Source organism: Lissotriton helveticus, chromosome 5_1 (assembly GCF_964261635.1).
Source record: "Lissotriton helveticus chromosome 5_1, aLisHel1.1, whole genome shotgun sequence".
Classification (NCBI taxonomy): domain Eukaryota; kingdom Metazoa; phylum Chordata; class Amphibia; order Caudata; family Salamandridae; genus Lissotriton; species Lissotriton helveticus.
Genome location: NC_136065.1, coordinates 2,013,779,011 through 2,013,804,272, shown reverse-complemented (window position 1 = coordinate 2,013,804,272; position 25,262 = coordinate 2,013,779,011). Strand labels below are relative to the sequence as shown.

The 25,262-nt window shown below is 48.3% G+C and overlaps 1 protein-coding gene across 1 annotated transcript in view; it reads right to left on the bottom strand.

Moving 5' to 3' along the window:
* LOC144752846 (butyrophilin subfamily 1 member A1-like) overlaps positions 1–25,262 on the bottom strand; it is a 977,044-nt gene that overhangs the window by 768,803 nt on the left and 182,979 nt on the right. The window contains exon 4 of the mRNA XM_078640684.1: positions 12,397–12,513. Within this exon, the coding sequence (XP_078496810.1) occupies positions 12,397–12,513 (117 nt within the window). The remainder of the gene's footprint in view (positions 1–12,396; positions 12,514–25,262) is intronic.

Sequence of the window (25,262 nt, the reverse complement as noted above, 5' to 3'; positions counted from 1 at the left end):
CCTATCCTAGAGCGCCCCCCAGCGCATTGCGTTGTAATGGTTTGCGTTGTAATGGTTGCGATGTAATGGTAGTGCGTTGTAAAAAATTCGTTGTAAGTGATGTTCCCCCCCTACGGGTGAGTAGTGCGCTCTATAAATGTCTTGATTGACAGAGGGCACCCCTATCTTGTGCCGCGCTCGATCGCGAAAGAGGGGGAGATGATGCGTCCTGTCTTACCTCTGGCCTGCGGGTTAGCATACAGCACCTTTATCCATCAGAGAAAATTAGGGCCCAAGCCGAGTTTCGTTAGGACTGCTAATAGGTCCTCCCATCCCAGAGTATCGAACGCTTTCTCAATATCCAAAGTGGCGATCCAAGGTGTCTCCGTCTCTGATCGTGCCCACTCTAATAATTTAAAAAGTCGGCACAAGTTTAAGCCAGTATTTCTCCCCGGTATGAACCCATTCTGATCGCTATGGACTAGCAGTTACACAGTATCAGACAACTGAACAGCTAGAATCTTACCCAGATTCTTATAATCGGCGTTCAATAATGACAAAGGGTGGTATGGACCCATTAATAGTGGGTCTATTCCTGATGTAGGCAACACCACCAATATTGCATCTCGGAGGGATGGAGGGAGTGTGCCACGATTGAACGCCTCTTGAGAAATGCCACTGAGGTGGGGTGCAATTAAATCTGCATATGTCATATAGAACTTTGATGGCCAGCCATCCGCCCCTGGTGCTTTATTTCTTGCCAACAATTTTATTGTTTCGGTGATCTCCACCTCAGATGGGACCCTTGAGGGATTTGTATTGAGGTCGTGTTATCAGTGGCAGGGTAGTAAGTGCCAGGAAATACTGAATGTCCCGTGACGTGTTAGTTACTGGGGCTTTATAGAGGGAGGAATAGTATTTGTAGAAGGAATTATTAATCTGTTCCTGTGTGTTTACAAAATGTCACTCTAATGTACGTATGGCCGTGATTGGAGGTTGTGTGGAATCGTTTTTTAGCTGCCAAACCAGTGTCCTGCCTGCCTTATCGCCATCAGCATGTTGTTTGTAATCTAAGGCACATAACTTGTCGTGTGTCTCTTTATAGGACAATCGAGCCTTAGCCAGTGCAGGTGCAATATGCGGGTCACAGAATACACTTACGACTGTCCGAGTGCGAACGTAAACTTAGGACAGTCATAAGTGCATTCTGTGAATACCATGAGTAATAAGTGTAAGTTTTTGTCGTAAATTAGTTCTGTGAATCGGGCCCTTGGTCCTGAAGTGCGTTCAAAAGTGTCATGAGGGAGCCATATGCAGCTTTAATAACCACGCCGCGCAATACAATCGTGTGTGGCTGTGCCGGCTGTGATTTGAAAATATGTGTTGATAGATTGCTTTATAGAGATGCGCAGTGGTGCATCCTAGAGTGCCTCCAAGGGAAGAGGCCATGTTGGAATATTAGTTCTGCGTGTATCCCAGGCCCGATGTGTTTGCAGGGGACTATGATACAACAGCGTGTGTGCTAAGTATTCTGCTCGGGATACTCTGGATAAGGCAATCGGCGAGCAAAATATTGCTTCAATTCTAGTGTACAAGTCGAGCATCGGAGAGTAATGTGAGTATACGCATGCCGTGGGGTGTTTACTGTGCCAGGCTTCACATAGCTGCATTTCTCCAGCCCAGTTTCCGATGTGTAATGCCAATCCTAAGGATTGAGCCTCTGGGAGTGGTGGTCGTGATTGATCTAAGTATAGATCCTGCACACAGCTGTAATCACCCCCCACCCCAGTATGTAGGATCTGTCTGGTCACTTAATAAGGACAGGGTCAGGGTCGGCAAGAAAGAAGCCTGTCCGGAGTTCAGTGCATATAGAGAGATGAGTGCGATTGGAGAGCCATCCAGGAGCCCCTCTAGACCTTGTGGATCTACCCAGTGTGTAGTAACTGCAGTGGGGTCCAGGATGCCACCCATATCAAAGTACCCCTGGTATAACCCGAATATATAGTCCCCACTGACGTGCCTCCCCAGTGCTTGCGCAGAGACAAAAGCGTTTGCTGAGTGAGGTGAATCTCCTGGAGCAGGGCCAGTGAGATCTTGTGTCTGCGCAAGTATTGATATACCTTATGCCGCTTGGTGCAGCCGGCTAATCCCCGGACATTCCAAGTAAGCAGTAGATAATTATTGTCTGGCATTTTTTTGGCTTTTTATTTTTTAAAAGAGAGCCACAATTAGCAAAGGCATGTAACCGCGAAGGTGATGCAGTCATTAGTCGCCAGTCTCCCCCCGCACTGTGCGCAGTTGAGGTGACGCCAAGGTAGCTTTGATAATTTTTAGCATGGAGTATGCCAGAGTGGAATGGACAGACAATGTGGAACATTTTCCATACACAACACCCCACCCCAGGCCAGTTACAAAGTCATCTGCACTGAAATGCAAAATGACATAGTATTGAATAACCAAACAAATGAAAGAATGAAGAATATCAGAAAATGAATTTTGAAAAAGAGAGAGAAAAGGGAATCATAACAATGCTATATCAGCCAATTATCGTCTACGTGGGGGTGTAGCAGTGCTGCGTAGATGTTCGCAGGATGGCCGCCATAGCTGTGCATGCTTGTCGTATGCGTGGTACCAACAAATGTTCATCGCTTCAGAGTGGCCCGCGCCGGGGCAAGCCGCAGCAGTGAAAGTTTCGTCGAGTACTGCGTAAGTTCCCAGGAGGAAGTGGGAGGGAGACATCCAAGTTCGCCTGCAGTTTGCGGCATCACTGTTGGGCCCTCACCCAACAGTGCCGAGTGCTGGGAGTCTGTGAGCTGACACACATGATCCGGTGTGATGTTGGTGTCAGATTCTGATATAGAAGGCAAGTTTGGGTTACTGTGTTGCTCTGCCTGTCTGACAGCCTGGTCCATCCCCTCAGCCGCCTGAGTCTTGGTGGGGCGTTGCAACTGAGATTTATTAAGTTTTCTGCATGAAGTTGAGTTATTCCATTGACGGCGGGGAACCACCGGTAATAATTGCGGGACACTGGCAAACCCATTTTGCTCCACCCAAGCCTTGTCTGGGGAGTGACAAAGAGTAGTGCTGTCTTTATGGTGGATGAGTAGTGTGGCGGGGTATTGCAACGCATATTGGGTTTCATGACTACGCAGGCACCATTTGACATTCATGTAAGAAGATCTGCGACATTGCACTGACAACGTGTGGTCCGGGTATATGTGGATCATGGCAATTTCTGTCTGACACGGGCTTTTGTTAGCTGCAGGATATGATTCCTGTCCAGATAGCTGAACAGACATGCAACCACCGGGCTTGGAGGATTGCCGGGCCGAGGGGGCCTCCCGGCACTCTATAAGCCCGTTCAATGAAGAAGAATTTGGAGTACTTGCCTTTAAGAATGTCCTTGGAGGAGGATCTACGCTAGCAACCAAGATGGCCGCATAGGCTCCCGGCTACGCCGACCTCCGCCAGTTGCTCACCAATCCTGACTATCATCCTGATTTCTCACCGGACTCCCTTGCAGCTGAAGTGTGCCTGACTCTAAAGGTGCAATCCCGGAATTTCTAGCTGCTCAAATAATGAAGATACGCCGTGCTCCATTCTCGGCCTAACCCGGAGTTGAAGCCGGGGCCTCGAGTTCTAACCCAGCCGGGTTGGAGTTGAACAACATCGGCTGCGGGGCGTGGGTGGCTTCCGGTCTCCCGAAGTGGAGTTTTTCTTGTCCGTTTTTGATGGTGGCTCGGTGGCAGCTTTATCCCGCAACTGCCGCGGCTTGACGTATCGATTGCTGTGGTCGGGGATCCGCTGCCCAGGGGCCCCGTTGAGCTCCCGGGGTCGTTGGGCTTGGCTCCTCGCTGGCGGCGACGGTGTTGAGATCGCGCTTTTGGAAGTGCCCACAGTTGTCATCGGCATTGCCTGTGCCTGGTGCCCCGGAGTAGTCGACCTCCGGGGTTCAGAGACCTGCTCGGTCGCTTCGTGAAGGGCGATGGAGCGGGTTGAATGTGCACCGTCGCTGCATACTATAATGGCCGCCATTGGGGAGCTCCATTCACAAGTCACCGCCATCGTCCGGAGGATGGTTGTAACGGCTGATATCATCTGCCGGAGACCAGACTCCGACCCTTTGTTGGTTCTGGAACAAGATGCTTTACCCGCGGAGCAAACTCCGACTGCTACAGAGGACCCTGCGCAGAAGTCGGACTTTGTATTTTTTCTCGACTCCGAGACGGCAGCAAGCGAGCCCGAGACTATCAGAGGTGCATTCTGCCCTATGCCGATATCGCCCGAGATGGATGTGGATATTCCTATACTTCACAGTGAGTTCTCCAGTGACTGTCGGATTGATACCTCGCCCTTTTTCTCCCAGATGGTTCAAAAACGCTCTGGCGACCTATTTCTGGTGGGCAGTGACCTTCGTTTGACTTTTGGATTTTGTGTACGGCTATCCTGTTATCACTTCTTCCGTGCTGTCTTGGAAACTTTTCTATATTTTGATACTCCTGTTGAGATGGCGGTTCGAATGGACAGGGCTCGCATTAAGAATCGTAGCGGCCAGGGCTGACTCTTACCGTATGGGTTTGAAAAATGACTTCATTTGACACGGGATTTGTACCTCATGATGGCGCGGGAGCGGGGTGGTTCTTACACGCTTCCCCCCCGTTGGATTCTACTTGTTGCATTCTATTATCCTGGAGATGTATGGGGTGGGTTACTGCTGGCGGGGGGAAAGGGAGACCGAGGGCCTGTTTGATATTCCCTCCTCCACTTTCTTTTTTCCTACTTTTAGGTCCAGTTCTGGGGCGACAGGCACACTGCTAGTGGGGATGGGCCGTAGCCATTGCAGAGGTGTAGGGTGTGGGGAATGGGGATGGGTTTGTTATTTTACCTCCGTTTAGTTCTATGGCCTTTTTTTCTCTTTCCTTTCTTCTTTCACAAGAGATGGGTCGCTTATCCTGTATCGATTTTCTTATTTGTCGGGTGTCTAATTTGGTCTTTATTATCCTGGAACATGGGTGGGCTAACTTTGCAGGCTGTTGTTTTGTCAGATTGCTGATCGTCTCTCCACTTTAATACATGTATCGTTGCTGCAGTTGCATCCTTCGGTAAATTGCTTTTTATGCATTGTATACTTGCTCACCTATTGATATATTGTGTTCTGTGTATGACACCTGATTCATGTAAATTCTCTTGTCTTCTTCAATAAAAATGTATTAAAAAAAAGAATGTCCTTGGAGAACCAGGCCTCTAAGTAGAGCTCCATGCTGTGATACTCAACACGTTATGAGAGTCCCACGATGTGTACGTTATTCCTGCAGGTTCAGCCCTCCTGGTCCTCCACCCTGCCTTTTAGATATTCCATTTTGTTTTTGTAATTTGACCTGGTCTGACCTGTTCAGACATCAAAATCACTGTGGGCCACAAGGAGGTCAATAACGATTTGGTTTCTTCCACTTGGCCTTTTAGTTTCTCGTGATCCTTTCGCAGTTAACCAATATCCCCACAGGGTGTGTCTATTTTAGGGCATAAGGTGGATTTAATGTCCAGAACTGCCACCATTAGGTAATTGAACTGGTGTGGACGGTCTGCGTGGTCCGTGGGTCCCAGGGCCTTGTCAACTGTGTGACCTCCTCTGTAACAGAGGTCAGGCTCTTCGCATCCCGCGGTAGGGTATGTGGATTTTCTGCTCTGGGCTTACCCATTATGTTGGAGTGTGGAATTGGAATACTCCGTACAGGATCTGCAGTTCCTACAGCGACAGCGAGAGCGAGGGACCAACCACCCCGGCCTGTCGGTAACGTGCCTTTGTCGAAGGTGTTTACAGGACGCGCCACCCAGTTGTCTATACATGTGCCGTTGTAGGGAGCATATCAGGTTAAATACGGGGCCACAGTGTGGAGGTGCTCAGGTCACAATGTCAGTGCCAGCTGGCGCTGTTAGCCATAAGAGAAAGAGACCAGGTGGAAATTCCGCTGGTGTTAGCGGTGGGGGTATACTCAGATCCATATCTGGCCAGGACAATAAACCTCTATGTCGGGAATCCAGAAGAGAAGGAAGTGCTCCTCGGTGCGCATGCAGACAGCATGTGGGTGGGGTACATGTACGTTGCGCTGTTGATGAATACTAGTGTTGCAGGCTATGCCCTCGGGGTGGTGTAGCCACTCGGATTAAACTTACTGGATACGGTGATCGTGGCAGCCAGACCCAAGGCAATGTTCCAAGTGCTTTCCGGTTTTGAAACCTGCTTCTGTGTGGGGCTTTGTGACCTGGCCTATAGACTACTGTGAGGCCGCTTCAGTGCTGAACCAACCCTACTATTTATGTCTGGATGGCATACTCCTCTATGCCAGTGAGGAGGAAGCTGGGGGGGTAAGCCCCTAGTCCTCTGACATTGCTGCCGCCTTGTGCAGTTGCCATACGATCCACAGTGAAGTCCGCATCAGGCCAGGGGCCAACAGAAAACATGCAATGTCCACCCTTGTCCAGCCACCGGCCAGCAACCCTCACAAGCCCACACAGGTGCATTCTCCCACACACTGTCGAGCCCAGGTCAACGCCTCCCTTTGCAGAATGGGAGTTCGGGATGGGTGTAAGTGTCCCACTCTGCGACAGTTCCTGATCGGGCAGCCATGACCCTGCACCACCGGGTGGGCTTCCCAGCGCAGTTACAGCCCCCGTTCAACACAGGAGAGATGGCGTACACTCCGCCATAGGCAGAGAAGGGAGGGTGAGAGACCCCCACCGGGAATCTTTGCCGGTGTATACGACAGACCCAGAGTCCGCAGTCCTGACCAGCGATTCAAAGACGGGGGCGCACAGTCCATGCACGGTGCTCGATTAGCCAATGGCCACCGGCCCACTCATCCAGCCGCCTAACGCAAAGAGGCAGCCCTGAGGTCCACTCCGTCTCTGTCTGCCGTCAGCTCAGGGGCCTGAGGTCCGTCAGGCCCGTCAGGCCCGTCCGTGGCTCCCGGTCCAAGTGCGCAGGGCCGAGGCAGCTTCTGCCAGGCCGCTCCTCTCCGGATCGTTACTCCCATGGCCGAGCACCAGCGCGGCCAACTGTGAATTGCCGGACGGGCACCATGGTGTTCAGTGGTGTCCTGTCCCAATGACAATGACAGTTAGTAAGCATGACGCATTGTTCACCAGGATTTTGAAAGCAGCCTGTTACGGAGCTCTCGATTAGGCATCCACACTCACCGCCATCTTGACCACGCCCCCAGTAAGCTAGGTTAAGGTAGTTTTAGATAGTATGTAGGATAAGGTAGAGTAGGTTAGGTTAGATTAGCTAGTTAGTTTAGATTAGGTGTTTCAGTAATTCAAATTTTTCTGTTGACATTAAACGTCATTTTATGCTATAAACAGGTCTACATCATGATTTACTGTGTTGGAGTTAGCATGTGTGCGTAGGTAATGTTATGTAAATGCATTAGTCTTTGCTAGCAGTGTTTGGCAACGTGTGTGTAGGTGTTTTACCTATGGACAGGGATCTGTCAGTTTGGCCATGGCTTTACATTATCTATCTACAGACATTGTTGAGCAGTGCACATGGCAGTCATGATGGAAATGGTATACAGGCAAACACATGTATTTGCATATGATTTCTCTGTGCAGGTGCGTCATACGACATGCTTTGGATGGATGTTGTGTAGCCGAAATTGAAGGTTTTGGACTCACACACTGATGGTTGCCCTGTTTACTTGTCAGCCTAATGTTGTTTGCTTGCTAGTATCCATGGGTTACCCAGCACCTGTAGGGTGACTTCATTCACCATTAACATTGACTCCTGTTGAACTTCATGCTCGCAACCTTGATTAGCCACTTGCTAGTCAAAACCCCATAGGGTTAACCAAATATGTTTTACTCTCACTGTCTGGCATTGTCCTTGACTCCAAACAACACAAGTCCCTTTGGCAAGTATTTGGTGTCTTTGCCTCACAGAATGCACAGTGGTCAACGTGGTCCAGAGTCTAACAGACAGACAACCCACAGGTAGTACTTAGTGAATTTATTTACATGTGGCAATAGTTATGCGGCATGTACAGTTCATAGGACACCAACCCCAAAAGATGTTTTGAGCCAGTGGATGTCCAGACAGAGTCCATGGGAGAATATTTAATGGGACAGGTGGATGAGAGGAGTGCTTCAGTGAGGAGGGTGACCGCAATGTCATTAGGGAGGATAAGCCACATTGACAGTCCACAATTGGTTAAGGTGAACAGGGCAAAAGCAAAATGAGGAGAGTGGCAGCTGATTCTCACTGGTATTTTCATAAGCACAGGGCAAAGCAGAAACAGGGTATGTGGCACCGATTAATTGTACCAGACACTTTTTCATGTGCAAGAGGGGCAAGAATCTCCCCTGAGGGGGGTGTTTTAGGTGCAGCAGCTGAAGGAGGCACACACACACACATCAGGAGTAGAAGATGGATCCTGTGCTGCAGCATCATTCATCTGTGCCAAAACATGAGGCAGCACAGCGGTGAGCAGGATCTGCTGGTTGTGCAAAACAGCAGCATCACGGTGGTAGGAATCCATGGCAGTAAAGTGAGAGTCCTGCTTCTGCTCTATGGACTCCAAGATGGTTCTTATTGCACCCAGCTGGTTGGCCACCTCGCTGGTGCCACTTTGGCAGGACATTTATTCATGCCTCTGCCTCATGACACCAGCAATATCAGCCAAAGACTGCTAGAGGCCATGGAGCAGAGAGTAGGTGCCTCTTATGGCCTCAGTGTTGTCCCCATTTGGACTGAAGGACCCACAGACTCCCTTCCACGGTCTCCATTCCCGCCCGCTCCTGCTCTACCATCTCCTGCTGGACTTCTAGCACAGGACTTTGGAAAGCAATCTGTGGGTCCTCTGAGTCCAGGACCCTGAGTGGGATGGCAGGTGGAGCCTGTTGATTGGTAGGCAGGGGATATGGGGACCCCACGATGTGGTTGACCCTCCCCGTGTCCGGAGATGGTGTCCTGATGGAGTCCAGGAGTTTTTGGAGGGTGACTTGGTCAATGATTTTCAGGTTGTAATCCCCATCATCGCTGAAGTACGGGACCTCGTGCTGGCCAGGAGGTGAGGGATTATCCTCTGAAATGAGATGGAGATGCTATTTCTGATGTCTCTTAGATGCTGGCATGAGTAATCCAGTTGACAATCATGGTTCAATACATTTCACTTTCTGTTCCTCATTGATGCAAAGGAGACCTGTTACGCAAGGGTATGCATTGCAAATTGCACTGTATTTCCCTTTCCGATGACTGGATCTCAGCATTGTTCTCATTAACACTGTATGGATGGGCCCTGTCATACTAGTCATATTACAATCATCGACGTTCAACCCATTTCATTATGATCAGAGCTGGTTATTTGCAGGGTGTCCCACATTTTTTTAATCAGACCCATGCACTTGTATGTGCACATGCCTCCTTTGGCTTTTCCCAGTTTGGTCCTGGTAGTTGGCTTACTGCCACACAGTGATGGGACCTAGATCACATATTGACTCTCATGTGCCTACAACACCTACATTATGTGTGACCATATCCAATGGACTGCCATGGCAGGCTGGTATAGAGTAATATGGGCCAGGCAGCACCCCACATTGTAGTAGTGCTGAGAATACTGACATGTAACTACCGATTTTTCTAAGACAACTAGGCCCATCCACCTCAGCTTCTGACCTTCCTGGACCTCCCAGGCTTCTATACTTTGTTGTGACTAAGTAGTTCTTCCATTCCCTTGACAGTTCCCTGTATAACATCGTCTGACTTGTACATGTATCACAGTGGGACAATTTTGGTCCAGATTCCCTCCTGGCACATACTACATCTTCACCCATGTCGACATGGCATGCTGAATGTAGTACCACAATGAGCAGCTGTCTGTCATCCCTAACCAGCTGCTACACTAGTGTGACCCAGTCAGACACAGCAGTGCATGTATATTTGTGAGGGTACCTTGCAGTACACATGTACCTTCTCACTGCCTTGCAATTCAATGTCTCCCCTTTCAGACAGAGTGGCAGTTCAACGTGCAGAGCACCCCATGGGGCAAGGGTGCCTGCGTTGGCTCACAGCTGTTCTTTTTGCACCGGCGCAGGGGTGAGCACAGGGGGGTCAAGTATTCCTGTAAATATAGCACATCCCTGCATTTTTGATATGATGCAGCTCGGGTGTTCCCTACCACGGCAGCTGAACCCTGGGTGCTCTGACCCTGAATGCCAGGACAGCTGCTTGTAATGTAGTTTAATCTAGGCTACTTAAGACATGTCTCTTGAAATGTCCAGAGGTGTAGATACTTCCTGTGCCTCACAAATCCCCCACCCCTCAGGTGTGTTGTTTCTCCTCGGACAAACCCATTCCATACCATGGTTTTGCAGGCTAGATTAGTGTGCATGGGCCCAGTTGAGACAGATGTGCATATTTACAAAACATGGTGCAGCATGGTGATGCAAGATATTATGCTGCGCTGAGCTCTGTCATTAGGAAAGTGCAGGGATGCATCGTCTTTACAACAAAACAATGCATTCCTGTGTTTTCCTCTGCGCTGGAGCAGAATAGGCTGCCTCGTGGCAATTCCGGTACCCTTGCAAGATGGCTTGCAGTGCTGCGCTGTGTCATTTTCTTGTAAATATGCCTCATTTTTTTAAAACTTTGTATTCTGGGAATTGTAGTTCTAGTGACAGATGTGGTACATACAACTGCAAGTGCCAATATGAAGGGAAAGGGGAATGTGGACTGGTGCTGCACTTCACAAATGGAAGGGATAAAGGTGACAGAGCTGGACTGAGCTGTGCAACGTGTAACTGGGCAGTGAGCATTCCATTTATGTTTCATTTAACCATAGATGAGCCCAAATACTACCCTTTGGCCTCCAGAGAGTGCCATGGAGCGCTTGGACATAGCTGCATGCACTGCACAACATGACCTAGTTACCCACATTGCCCCTTGCAACTTACCAGGTTGCTTTTGCAGTTCGTCATAGCCTGCACTGTCCTGTCCCCCAGCTCCTGCCACCGACGTTTCGGAGACAGCATCTGGCACCCGCTCCTCCAAGGGATCCAGCTCCTCTTGGGGCTCTGCGCTACCACCTCTGGTCTGCAATGCTGCCTTGAGATTGGATGACAGTTTCTTCTTTGTCATAGGCATGCAATCATGCCAGTGCTTTTTGCAGTCACTCAGTGTCCTCTTGACTTCAGCAACGCTATTCACCTTGTCCACAATGGTCTGCCATATGGCCTTTTTCCTCCCCAATAACATTTTGGAATGGACGAAGAGCGCATGTTGGTGCTCCGTCACCTCTGTGATCAAGATCTCATTCTCCTCCTCACTACATTTGCACTTCCTCTTCCCCGGGGATTCTGGCTGGTACTGGGGTTGCTGGTGTCGTCCTGGATTCTGCTCACTGTTGGCTGCTCCATTGTTTTTTCAGATAAGTGTGCCATTTGTTTTTCATGTAGCGGCAATTCGTTTTTTTCCACTAAGTACACAAAAGTGGCGCTAGGATGGCTAGTGTCTATTTTCTAAATGCTAATTGGCTGAACATCACATTTGCAGCATTAGCATAAAATTTCCTAACGCTACAACACTAGTTTTTACGATTCCCGGCTTCCTCCTAACGCCATGATGCGCCGCATTGTAAATACAATGCAAACACAGCGTTGGAATCTGCCGTATCGCGGCGGTGATTTTTGTGGCACACTGCTGCGGCAAAAAAGTGTTGTGCCAGTTCTATATCCCTGTGAGTGATAAGAAGGCTGTGGAACGTCAGTTTTGTTTCTAATACACAACAACATTTAAATACCTGTTAATGAACTCTAAGAATATTTAGAAATATATTGTCAGTTACGAAAGCACAAATGTAATTCTGTAATTTTTGCAATTCTGAACTGTGTCGAAAGCAAAGATTTTAATAGACCCAAAAATAATTCCAGACAGTTGATAAATGATAAATATTTGCTGGAACCCATTTCATGCATTGTTGTTTGTGTGCTATGGTTTATCAGTAAATCTTCATGTGGGTGAAAATGTTGTGGTTATTTCAATGGAAAATCTGCTGTCTATTGAAGTGGTAGATGTGTGACAGTATCCTCCAAAAGACACCACCAGCAATATACAACACCCTTACCCCTCTCCTGCTGAATGGGTGTGGCTTATTTGCTAATCTTGCCATTCGTGTGACGCTTTGATTTTTCACAATCCCTATGACCTCAGTCATGTAACATTGATGGCAGCACCCCCACTCTGAAAATTGTTCCGTCACCACTGCATGGAAGGCATTGAAATTACCAAAACGAGAGTTCATGATTGAATGTATAACTTCCAGACACCTGTGATGAAAATCGATGCAAGAACTGCCAACAATCAGGTAACGATTAGAAGTAGAAAAAATGGTCTTACCTATATATTTCACAGTATTTGGCACTTACTTTGTTCATTGAAGTGATAAACAGGCAATGAAATCAGAAGAATCCCAAGCACTGTAAAGGAGGCTGAGGTGAGAAGACGACTTAAAATACATGTAGATATTCTTTGGAAGAAAGCATCTGAGAAAGAAAACCAAGATAGACACCCCATTAACTTCATGATGAGATTCTCAGAGGACAGACAGTGCTGAGGTTTTATCTTTCTCCTACAACGGAGGGCAAAATAAGAAAATAAATTATCACTTCTGACTACATCTCAGAAATCCAACAAGGCTATGCAGTGTTTTTTTATAAGCCTTTATGGAAGCATCTCATCCTAATATGAAAGTGGAAATCATAGAACCTCTTCTACCACAGTTTTAGTATGTTCGTGGCTGATTTAGAGACAGTGAAGAAGATCAATCCATAAAAAAATATAGCAGATTAACCTTTTCATCTTTCTGGTGGTGTAATTACTGATTTTAATTATGGCAAATGGTGGATACTTGACCAGTGGAAGCTCCTTTGTCTTAGCCGTCAGTGCTGACAATGCATGGAGGTAATGCTGCCAGCATTGGTTGTGGTTCAGTCTAGAGTGGATGACTGGCCTTGATGTTCCGAACATGAAAGACCACCATGGAAAGAGTTCCACCACCCACCCAGTAGAAGTCAGTCAAAGTCAAAGAAAGCTTTGACTTGAAACAGTCATAAAAGCACATGGGTTAAAAGGAATATACAAAAATACAACATGCTATTTACAAATAAAATCAGAAATCGGAAAGAAGAGGACGGTCAGAACACAAGGAAGAGCACATCAAGTCCAAAGACAAGGAACCTGCTCATCAAAGTAAAAAATTACAATTTACAAAAAAGAAGGTAACCAGTATTAAAATAAAACATGCCGAGGATTCTGAGGACACAACTGAAAAACGGAGAGTGTGCCCAGACAATGCTAGACAGGGCAGCAGAAGTAACCATAGCTCGCAAGATCCTGATGAATCTTCTGGAGACAGTGGACACGAATGAATACATTCAGGTGGAAACTGCAGACACCAGAGTTAGCAAACCCCATAAATTATATGAAATAACATTGCGTATAGAGGGGGACAAAACTAGGAAAATAAGTGGTCTCTTTTGGGATAACTTATCTAAAGGCTATAATATCCTGTTAGCTGAAAAAGACTGGCCACCAGAGTTTGTCAGGGAGTGCCCTCATGGCGAAGAAATGATTATGCCTGCCTTCTCAAATCATATTCCAATTCATAAAAAATACACATTTGCAAGAAAATGGGCAGTGGCCCAAGCTCCTGCATTATACAAAAATCATGTAGGATGGGATGAGGATTCTCCTCCCCACAAAATCCAGTTAAAAAATCAACCTACTGCACAAAGGCAGTATCCTGTTAAGCAAGAAGCTAAAAAGCAAGTCAGGGAGATCTTAGATCAACTTGAATATCAGGGGTGATTGAAACATGCACCTCACAAATGAACAATCCTTTGTTTCCTGTCTCCAAGCCAGACGATTCATATTGTCTAGTTTTGGACTACAGACACTTAAACTCCTGTTGCAAAACATTTGCAGTACAAAACTCACACAGTACAGCACTAATGATTAACATCATGCGCAAAATGGCTTCTTTTGATCAAAACATTGCACCTGAAAGCAGGTATTTGACCGCTTTCTCAACAATGGGGTCGCATAAACAATTCTGTCGACTCCCACAGGGATTCAAGAACAGTCCAGGATTATTTTCAGCAAGGGTAACAGAGTTACTACAAATATATGATGATGAGGCATTATCTTATATCGATGACATCTATCTCACAGATGATGACCTGGAGACACACTTGTAAAGAGTGAACACCATAATACTTGGGTTCGCAGCTGAAGGGTACAAATTCAACTTTAAAAAGTCACGAATTGCTCATCTAACTGTCCTGTTTTTAGGATATGAATTATCAAGTGAAGGCAAAAGCCTAGCAGACAACTTCTTAGAGAAGTGTGCTGTACTCCAAGCACCAAAAACGCTGAAGAATTTACAATCAATACTAGGTTTCCTGAATTTCGGAAGAACATTCATTCTAAATTATGCAGAGAGGGTTAAACCTGATTTCAAACAAATTAATTGGACTCAGAAACACACAGAAATTTTAAGATCATTACAAACAGACATGTTAACTAAAACAAAACTGCAAACACGCGCAAACGAACGCAACCTTGTAATCCGAGTCATCCCAGGAAGATGCGGATTCACGTACCTGACCTCTAATGAGGGAGAAACGGTACCAATAGCTTACAATTCACACTTGTACACGGGGGGCGGAGCTTGCAGGCACCGATGAAAGACGTGTAGGGGCCGAGCTCCGCACTATCGCCGACAAAATCCTGTTAAAAATCCTGCTATAACTGAGGAATTATACCCCTGAAGCCTCAGCACACGCTACAGTGACGGTGGGGGACACTCGACAGGCACCCTGCTGAAAAACGTCTGAGAGCGGAGCTACCGAAACACCCGCGAGTCTCCTTGCGGACCAGGCCTGAACCAGCGGACTGAATTAGCCTGCGTGCCACTGTACGTGCCCTTGCGTGCGGCCGGCGGGGGAGTGGTGGCCCCGTAACGGTCGGAGCTGTGAAGGGACCGGGGGTTGGCCTGCAACCCGGAGAAAAGCGGCAGTAGACGGATGTGAAACTGTCCATGCCAGTGCCTGATGTGAGTCGGTTCCTCGGACGGCGCTGAGGCAAGGAGACGGAGGGAGGGGGACTCGGAGACTTGCATGGCCCCCTTTCATGGACATGGCGGCGGAATAGCAGCTGACAACTGGAAGTGTCTGTAATTAATGGAACCTGCCCCTGGTCCACAAATACTATCCTAGACACACGGATGGACTGCACTCGGGACTGCTTCTGCACTATTGAGAGCAGCTGTGTTGAAACAATCGCCCCATCCCCCTGATGTGACCAGCGCTGGGTGGCGGGAAGCGCACGGAGGCAAAGTGCTGTGGAGAGAGAAATTCTAAGCACGCCTCGTGGCGAAGTGGCAGACTGGAGGTGGGTGCATCCGCTGCAGGCCCTGTGGGACCCACACCTCAGGCTGAACACGTGCACACCCATCACGACACAGTGGGCACGAATATGTGGATTGGGTGCGCTGCGCGCTTTGAGGGGTGTTGGAGTGCGGACGCCATCTTGGAGGGATTTACCAACTAGCCCAACATTTCGCCTATATACACACTGGATAGGGGGCACGTACGGCTGGAAGCACAGTCTGCCGGATTGCATTGAGGCTCGCACCGGTGTTCTGTAATAGCCTGGCCGCCCTACAATCCCGCCGAGAACCCCGCTCAGGAGGCAGTAGGAGTCTGGAAAGGAGGCACGGGATAGCTCACTGGGGCCAGAGAGGGAACTGAGGTGCGCTTGCTTTCAGGCCGTTCGAGGCTGACCACATTGGAACTATGGACACGGAGTTGCGCGAGCGGTAACAAGTTGCGGCTGTCTAAACCCTTACGATATCACGGCGGGACTCTCCTGCACTGGCCCATGCGACGCCTGTGAGACGGCGGCGGGTGACGGCATCGAGATCTAGATGTCTGCAACCGTGGGGTGCGCCACGGCTCTTCTTGGGACACAACAGGGTGCGCTATAGTTCGGATCGGTGCGAGCCATCAGCACTGGTGGTTGGCCTTGCGAGGTGAGGGAGCGGAGGTGCTGCACCTCGCCACGGGGATCTGCTAAGCGGCCCTTGAGGCTGAAGCACGGTTGTCAGAACAGTTGCTACTCACGTGCTGGGAGTCAGCACGACTTGGACGCCGACATATAACCATGGGCAGGAACGACAGACCCCAGTCCAAGCTGACTTTCGAACAGCGACGACCCAAGGAGCCGGATACGCAGGTACCTGCGCCGTCCCGGCAAGCAGGGGGCAGGAGGGCTCACTGTATGCGGACATTAAGGACATGCTGGTGACGATGGAAAAAGGGTTACAAGACAGCATGGCGTCCATAGGCTCGAAAATCGATGCCCTGACGTACCGAATGGATCGCATATCGGAGCGTGTAGACAAACATGCGGAGCGAATTGACATGTCAGAGAGACGTCTCACAGAAGTGGAAGAAGCACAGTCCGAATGGGACAAAGACCGCAAACAGTTCACGAGACTACTCCAAGTCATACAGGACAAGTCGGAGGATTTGGAGGCCCACTCGAGGCGCTCTAACATACGCATAACGGGGATTGCAGAGACAACGCAAACCGGGAAAATGGAACTGTTTGTGGAGAAACTCCTGACCAGCCTGTTGGGAGAGGACGTCTTTTCGCCGATGTTTATAGTTGAAAGAGCGCATCGCACGTTGGGACCCCGACCGCGCCGGGCGCGCTCCCGAGACCGATAATAGTGAAACTATTGAACTACAGGGATCGGGACACAGCATCGAGGGTTGCAAGGGACAAAGGGAAACTACAATACGAAGGCATGGATGTCTCATTATACCCTGATTTCACTGCGAAAGTACAGGAGGAGCGGCTGCAATTCGCCCCATACACAAAGCAGCTCCGGGAACTTGGCCTAGACTATGCTATGATGTACCCGGCGAAACTGCGGATAAATAGACAAGGACACTCTCACTTCTTAACAGATCAGAGAGAACTCCAGAAATCTTTGAAGGAATGGTCCAAGGGGCAGAGGCGTAGTCCCAGAGGTCAAAATGAGGAGCAGAATGAGAACAGCCACCTAGACGAACAGGAATAACTGGAAGAGACACTCTCAGGGCTCCGAACTGTTTGACTTGTGGGTTGATTGACTGAGTTGGTGCTCTTGCGGCTCGCATTGCAGGGACCCTTGGAAGCCGAGATATGCTGATACGTGGGAGCAGAGAGTCCTGTGGTGGAGAAGCGACACGATCGCTGGGTGAGATCGTTTCACTGTATATGTTTTGGATAGCATGTGGAGGTGTGCAAGATTGCAGGAGGACACGACTTTAGCGTGTCAACAATTACAAATGGTGGCTGAACTGTACTAATGATATGAGTGCTGAGGATGGGGGGTGATGTAGGCCGAGGCCCTTAGTATCCTCATACAGTATTGATTTAAACCTCACGTTAAGAGACTACTACAGGGCGGTAGAGCTGGGGCAACGGTTGGATATACAATGCTGATGCACTGTGGTATGGTTGTGCTTGCCACCTCTGCCCTAGCGCTTTTGGCTATAATGGTTCTTATGGAAGACAGTATAGGTTCAGGTGATCAGGGGAAGGTGGGGAGTTGTAAGTTGGTGGGTGGGTTCGGGTCCTGTCAGGCCAGGTTGGGGGTGGTCTGCTGTGGGTGGGGGGGGTGTTTGTTTCGGGAGGTTGTAGTATTGTAAGGGGGGGTCGACAAGTTGAGCCAGGCAGAGAGCTGCCCATGTTTACATACAGGAGAACTATAGATACTGACATGGCCTCCCATAGCCTGGTTTGCAGCACTGGGGAGACACCTTTGGATAACGCTTCCGCTGCACGTCTGGAATGGCTGGCGCGAATGTGATGGCTGGGGACGGTGTGCCTGATGGATTGAAGATCTTGACTTGGAATGTGAGGGGGCTAAACGATCACCGCAAACTTAAGAAAGTGCTAAACTATTTACATAGACACCACATTGACCTGGCACTGATCCAGGAGTCACACATACCCCAACGAGTAAGATGCTTTCTGCTAAGGGACTCGGGGGTAACAGTTTGGCTGCGGGCTTCACTACACACTCTAGGGGGGTGGTCACATGGGTTAATCCACGGTCCCACTTGAAGCTGACACTGATTGAGGCTGACTCGGAAGGTCGCTATCTGATCACCAGATGCGTTGGTAAAGGACACAATATTATCGTGATTAATGTATATGGGCCCAACTATGACCATCCTGAGTTCTACGCGGCGCTGGCCAGACGCTGTAGATCACACACTTCTTCTGAAATGCTTTGGGGGGGAGACTTCAATTTTGTGTTCAATCCGGCCCTGGACAGGTCCAGCGGTCCGCCCCGCCGGCAGTCGGCGGCGGCCACCCACATGCAGGCGGAACTGGTTGGCTTTGGCCTTGCTGATGTCTGGCGAACCAGACACCCCACACAGGGTGGATACACGCATTATTCGGCGGTTCACAACATACATACATACCAGAATAGACTATTTCCTGATTTCACACTTGGCGCTCCCTTGTGTTCGGAGCTGTGAGGTGCTCCCGCGTACACTCTCGGATCATTCCCCTATACTTTTGATGTTGGGAGTACCAAACAAACGAATCCCGCCGTTTACCTGGCGTTTTCCCCCTTATTCTCTTTTAGATGAGGTGTTCAGAGGCGAACTGGCAAATGATATTGATACCTTCTTTGAAACCAACTTGGGATCAGTGGATAGTTTCCAGACTTTGTGGCACAAAATCAAAGTTTATATCAGAGGGATGGCCATGGCCAAACATTCTAGTGTCCTTAAGTCCATTAGACAAAGATTAAAACATCTCGACACACAATTGGCGAACCTGGAAGCGCGGCAGCAAAGTAACCCACATGACGATGTTACGGCACAGATAACCACGTTAATATCCGACTATAATGAGGAGGCGGATAGGGAGGTGCAAACTGTGGGCAAGTATGCCACGGCTCGGACATATGGAGAAGGGGAGAGGCCAAGCTCAGTTTTAGCTAGACTAATGCGTCAGGAACGACGACCTTTGGTGATTGATGAGTTACTAACAACCGAGGGAGTGGTACTTACTGACGAATCGGAGATCCTAGAGGAGTTTAGGGGTTACTATGCGGATCTCTATAAATCAAAATCTTCGCAGCTGGAAGAGGAAATCGATGACTACCTAAGCTACATTAAAATGCCATTCCTGACTAATGCACAGAGGGAGTTTTTGATGGCACCAATTCAGGAAGATGAGATCCGTGAGGCGCTGGGTGGGATGCGCTCTGGTAGTGCCCCGGGGGCGGATGGCCTCACGGTTAGCTTTTACAAAGCGTTCATAGACAAACTAATGCCACACCTGATCTCACTATTTGATGACATCTGCGAGGAGGGTTGCATGTCGGCCTCCATGAGCGAAGCGTTGCTGATTACGATTTTGAAACCAGGGAAGCCCCCCATTTCTTGCGGCTCCTATAGACCGCTCTCCCTAATTAACGTCGATGCCAAACTATATGCGAAGGTGTTGGCCACGCGTCTTGCTCTGCTTACACCGGACCTGGTGGCGCCGGAGCAGGCCGGCTTTGTCCCAGATCGGAATCTCACGTATAATATCCGTACGGTACTGGGCACCATGCAGCATGTGAGACAAGAGAATAAAGCTATAGCCATTTTCCTTGATATGGAGAAGGCTTTTGATTCTGTGGAATGGCCCTTCATGATCAGAGTGTTGCGGAAACTAGGGCTAGGTGAGCCATTCCTGCAAATGCTGGGAGCCTTGTATTACAAGCCCACAGCCAGGCTACGAATAGGAGATGCGGTCACTGACGCCTTTGACATAAGCAGGGGAACCAGGCAGGGTTGCCCCCTCTCACCCCTATTATATGCACTGGTTGCGGAACCTTTGGCATGTGCTTTCTGGGAATACCATAGTCTGGAGGGCATCAACTTCCCGACGTACAAAATAGGCATCTCCACTTACGCAGACGACACACTGCTATACGTCCGAGATCCGGAAACGAATCTCAAATCAGTGCTTAGAGAGGTGGTACGATTTGGTGCCCTCTCAGGTCTGAAGGTCAACTGGATCAAATCGGTCGCGTTTCCGCTGACGCCAGTCACTGAGCCGTTTGAGATGGAATTCCCATTGCAATGGTCTACTGACCCGGTTCGGTATTTGGGGATACACTTACACACGGACCCAGAGGTACTGGTACGGGAGAATTACGGGGTGGCCTTTTCCAAGCTGGTGGATGACGTCGAGAGGTGGTGCAGGCTCCCTCTGTCGTTAATGGGCAGAATTGCCATCATGAAAATGGTGATTTTGCCTCGGTTCCTGTTTCTGTCCTCCAATATCCCGGTTATCCTCTCAAAGGTCTTTTTCAAACAGCCGACACAGGTACTCATCAAACTGGCTTGGGGGGGGGGAGCAAACTAGAATCCAGTGGAAAATTTTGACTCTACCATACGAGATGGGGGGTCTAGGCGCCCCGGATTTGGAGAGATATTACAGGGTGGCGCAGGCAGCACATCTGCACACATGGATACATGGTAAGAAAAACATCCCACATGTCATCCTGGAACGTCTGTTTGCAGAACCTTTCCAATTGCCGGCCACAGTCTGCTTACCGGCTGTTCGCAACATAGGCAGCCTGGACTCCATCAAGACTACTAACCATGCTTGGCATGAGTTGATGCGTGCGCAAGGCTGCGAACTGCTATATTCCCCACAAATGCGAATTGAATGGGCGGTGTGGTTGCCACTATTGAAAGAGAAAGGGGTCACGAGCGCGCTTAACAAGCTGGGAATTACGAAGCTTGAGGACCTATTTGTTGATGGGGAGGTGAAGACCTGGGAGCAAATCCCCCCTCCGCAGACGGCGTCTACGCTCTTGGTGCGTTTCCAGTATCATAGAGTCCGGAGCGCGTTGCAGGACCTCTTGGGCCCGGACATGGCGGAACCACCGGAGGTTCCGGAACTTACATATGTGATAAAGACGGTATCCCCACGCAAACTGGTTATGAACCTCAACAAACTGGGAGTACGGCATAAACAGATTCTATATTCCAAGGCCAGAACGGACTGGGAACACGATCTCCACATGCAGATAGATGACGGGATGTGGCAATATTGCTGCACTAGCACTAGGAGACTGTCACTGAATGGGAGACACAGACTGGTGCATTTTAAATACTTGCATTGTGTCTACAACACCCCAGAGAGACTGCACAGATATGGGCTGCGGCGGACGGCGGAATGCGATCGCTGTCACGCGCCAGTGGCTGATTTTTTCCACATGGCCTGGAGCTGCCCTGGTGTCAGCAAATTCTGGGGGGAAGTCTTCGCTGAACTCAGTCAGATATTGGAAGTGGAGATAACAGCGGACCCAGCCCTGGCACTGCTGGGGTACTCGAAGCCCCTGCCGGTGGCATTGCGACGACTGGCTGACATGGCTTTGCTGATAGCCGGGCGCGTGGTATCTATTTGCTGGATGAGGGGTCCGCTGCCTACAAAAAAGAGATGGGCCAGGGACATGCTGTACTGCTGTACTCAATCTGAAACGTACAGTGAATTGCTGCCGCCTACAAGTCGACCTAAGAACTTCTGGAGTCTGTATAGGGCATATGTTCACACCAGTGAAGTAGAGGAGGAGCCGGAACAGGGGGGAAGCACCGAGGAGATCGCTGCATTAGGGGCACACACTGGGGGGACTAGCTCAGGGAATGGGGAGGACTCGGAGTAAGCATTAGTTGGGACAGGGGCGATAGGAGGCGACTGGGTGTCCGGGGGTGCAGTATACAGCGCTACTAACAGTGTCAAGTGATCTTTGCGGGAGATGTTGTATGAGGCTCAGTGGAAAGGGGAGGGTGGCTTGGGTCTTGTGGAGTGAGGATCACCCGCTCTCCCCCCCCTATGGAGGGATGTTAGAAATCAATTAGCTGTGATGTAGAGTGGGTAGCGTACTGCTGGCATGTTGTGGGTGGGGGGGTGTTTGGGGTAGGACTTAGTTGTTGCGCTCACATTTGGTAGTGATATTTGCCCTGCGATCTGTCGGGCATGGCAAGCACACTGTTTGTATACAGGAGGACGTGCATTTACCTGTGGGGACACGGCGTCTCTACTGCCGAGGAACTACCGCCTCTATGGGAAACTATCTTGAATACGATTGACTTTGATCGCCGCCGAGCCCCCGGGATGTCGGCTGAATGGCTGTGTGATAAGTACCCGATGTGCTCTAATGTGATTATTGAACAACTGCTGCCGGCCCCAGGGTTGTAGGCTACACGCCGTGTACAATGTAATTGCGTGAAATAAAGGTTTTTGAAAAATTAAAAAAAATTAAAAAATTAAATTAAAAAAAATTAAAATCACACTTGTACACACAAGCAGAAATGAAATTCAGTTCTACTGAAAAAATTCTAACAACGGTTCAAACTGCTGTAGCAAAAGAAAGAGCCCTAGTCCAAGGGAGAAACATATCTGTATTAACAGCAGAATCAGCCCTTGAGAAAGTAACAAGACCACGCAATCCGAATGCTGTGGCATTAGATCCAAAATGGATACAATGGGAAAATTCTCTTGCTGCAGAAGACGTGAAACACGCATTTGATCAGAAAATGAAAAAACTAGAAAATCTGGAATACGAACACGAATATCCTCTGCCAATCAAAATTCTGCCTCTACAGCAGTATACCTGTGTAATCTACACGGATAGATTTGCACAACACTACGACGTGGATAAAAAATCCTACAATACAGCGTGCTCTATTGTTAAATGTCGCTGGCGCTTTGGTAAATTCAGGCCGATAATCACCAAAACTGAATCACTCAGAAACTGTACAGCTCAGCGAGCTGAAATAAGATCTTTAAAGATGGCGCTTGAAAATGCCGATCGCGAATTCCCGACACTAATAGTGTAGATTCGCATTACTGCGTCCAGTCTTACAATAAGAGCATGCAGACCTGGATTCAAAACGGTTACAAGGATGACACAGGTGCCACAATAAAGCATAAAAAACTTTGGGAACAAGTAGTTCTTTTGCAGAAAGAACTATGAAAGACTCACGTGATACATACACTGAGTCATCAACGTGATGGCGTTCACGTTGCGGGGAATTCATTGGCTGATGAAGCCGCGAAGGCAGCTGTGCAAACGGCTTCCGTAGCTGCTATCACCCGGTCAAAAACAAAAATAGACAGCAATATAATGCAAGCTGTCAGTGCTTCAGTAAAATATGATAGAAAAACACTCCCGAAAGGCTTTCCAGTAAAGTACTCATACATAACTGATGCGAATAATTTTCCTTTTGCTCGAATCCCTGGAGTGGGGGATAGGGTAATTCCAAACATGGAACACAGGTTAGGACTAATTTTAGCGGCACACGAAGGGCTCGCTTCTGCACATGCTGGTGTTTCCGACACAGTATCATTATTAAAACAGAGATATTGGTTGGCCGCGCATGAGGAAACAGACTAGAAACTATGTTCTAGAATGTGAAATATGCCAAAGAATGAAAGTATCAACAGTGAAACGACCAGCACAGATGCCCCTTCTAATCTCAGATAAACCATTAGCATGTGTTTACCTGGACCACTGTGGTCCCTTAGAAAGGGATGGCAACTATAAATATATCATGGTCGCAGTGGATTCCTGCACAAGATTCATTTGGATGTGGCTCCAGCGCTCAGCTGATGCCAGAACTGTTATAAAAGATTTGCGAGTCTTTATCGGCACATACGCAATTGGCATGCTACATTCTGACCAGGGTCCTGCGTTTAGCTCTCGAGCTTACAAAGAGGCCCTGGCCAGCATGGGCATTGCATTGCGGTACTCTTCTCCCTTCCATCCTGAGGGAAATGCGGTAGTGGAAAAAAAAAACCATGACATAAAGCAATCTATAACGGAAAGGGTATTAGGTTCGGGTGATGGGTGGGTCAAACATCTAACAAGTGTCCAACGTAGTCTTAACAATCTGCCAAGAAAGTCTCTAAAAGATATCACTCAATACGAACTATTGTTCGGCACTAGAATGAAAATCCAGGACTTACGATTGTCAGACTTCAGTGGTGAAAGAAAAAGCCTTTGAAATCAAAGATCGTTTGGCTGTTTTACAGGACTTAAATGAAACAAGAAGAAGTCAAAGTAACACAAAGTTAAAGCCAACAGCCACTGAAGAAAAACCACCTGTCCCAGCAAGACCTGTCTGGATTCCAAACATTGGGGATCTAGTCAGAGAGAAGATCACGGTGAAGAAGGATTTTTGGGCCTTCTTACAGAAAAGCAGTACCTGTCTTAGCTGTCAGCTGAACAAGATCAGTAGTACTACCGCCCCTTGCTGGTAAAAAGGAGAACAGAGTTGTATCAATCGACAAGGTAAAACCACAATCATGTGGCCAATAATAAGTAGTAGGCCCAGTGGACTCCCAACAAGTAGCAGAAGACCAAACCTTGCTACAATCCAAGAGGTTCAAACTGAGAGACTAATCACTTTTGATAAACCTGCAGTAAATAAAAAAGGACTATGCAACAAAGCCATGGAACTTGTGCCTCTTGAAACCCAAATTGCAACAGTTCGTCAAGAAACACCTGTCTATAATGATGTAGCTTCAGACTATACTAATGTAACAAAAGAAGATTCAAAGACTAAAGGAAATCCGGAAGCAATTCCAACAATTGAAAGAACTGCATCTGGCTACTTCATCAATTTCAATGACTTTTCTGATGATCCAAGTGAGCATGAAGAAACGCCAGCAACAAAAACTTTCAAACAGAAAATAACTGAACTCTTTCAACAACTCAAAGAAACATATCTGATTTCACCATGGATTGAATCTTGGATTGTGTTAGGTGTACTTTCCCTCCTACTTTGGCTCATCATGATTTTATGTTTGGGTAGATTTATTGATGGAAAATATAGTACAAAGGACACAGCAAGTCAGAACATCAACTTTGTCCTAAAGCCACACAAATCATCTCACATCGAGAAAAGAGAACTGTCATCAGTGAACATCACAGCCAATCCAATACCCGGTGGGGTAGCATGGGACAAAACGGATTATGAAATCTATGGCCCGATTGTGCTCCTGAAATATTCACATCAGTTCAAGGTTTCATTAAGTGTCTTTGTAAAACCAAGTACTTTCTCTGATTATTGGGACTTTGAAAATATTAATAATATGATGTCAGATTTAGTAATGTCAGCAAAATTCACAGAACAAGATTATTTGCAGGGTTCAGCAA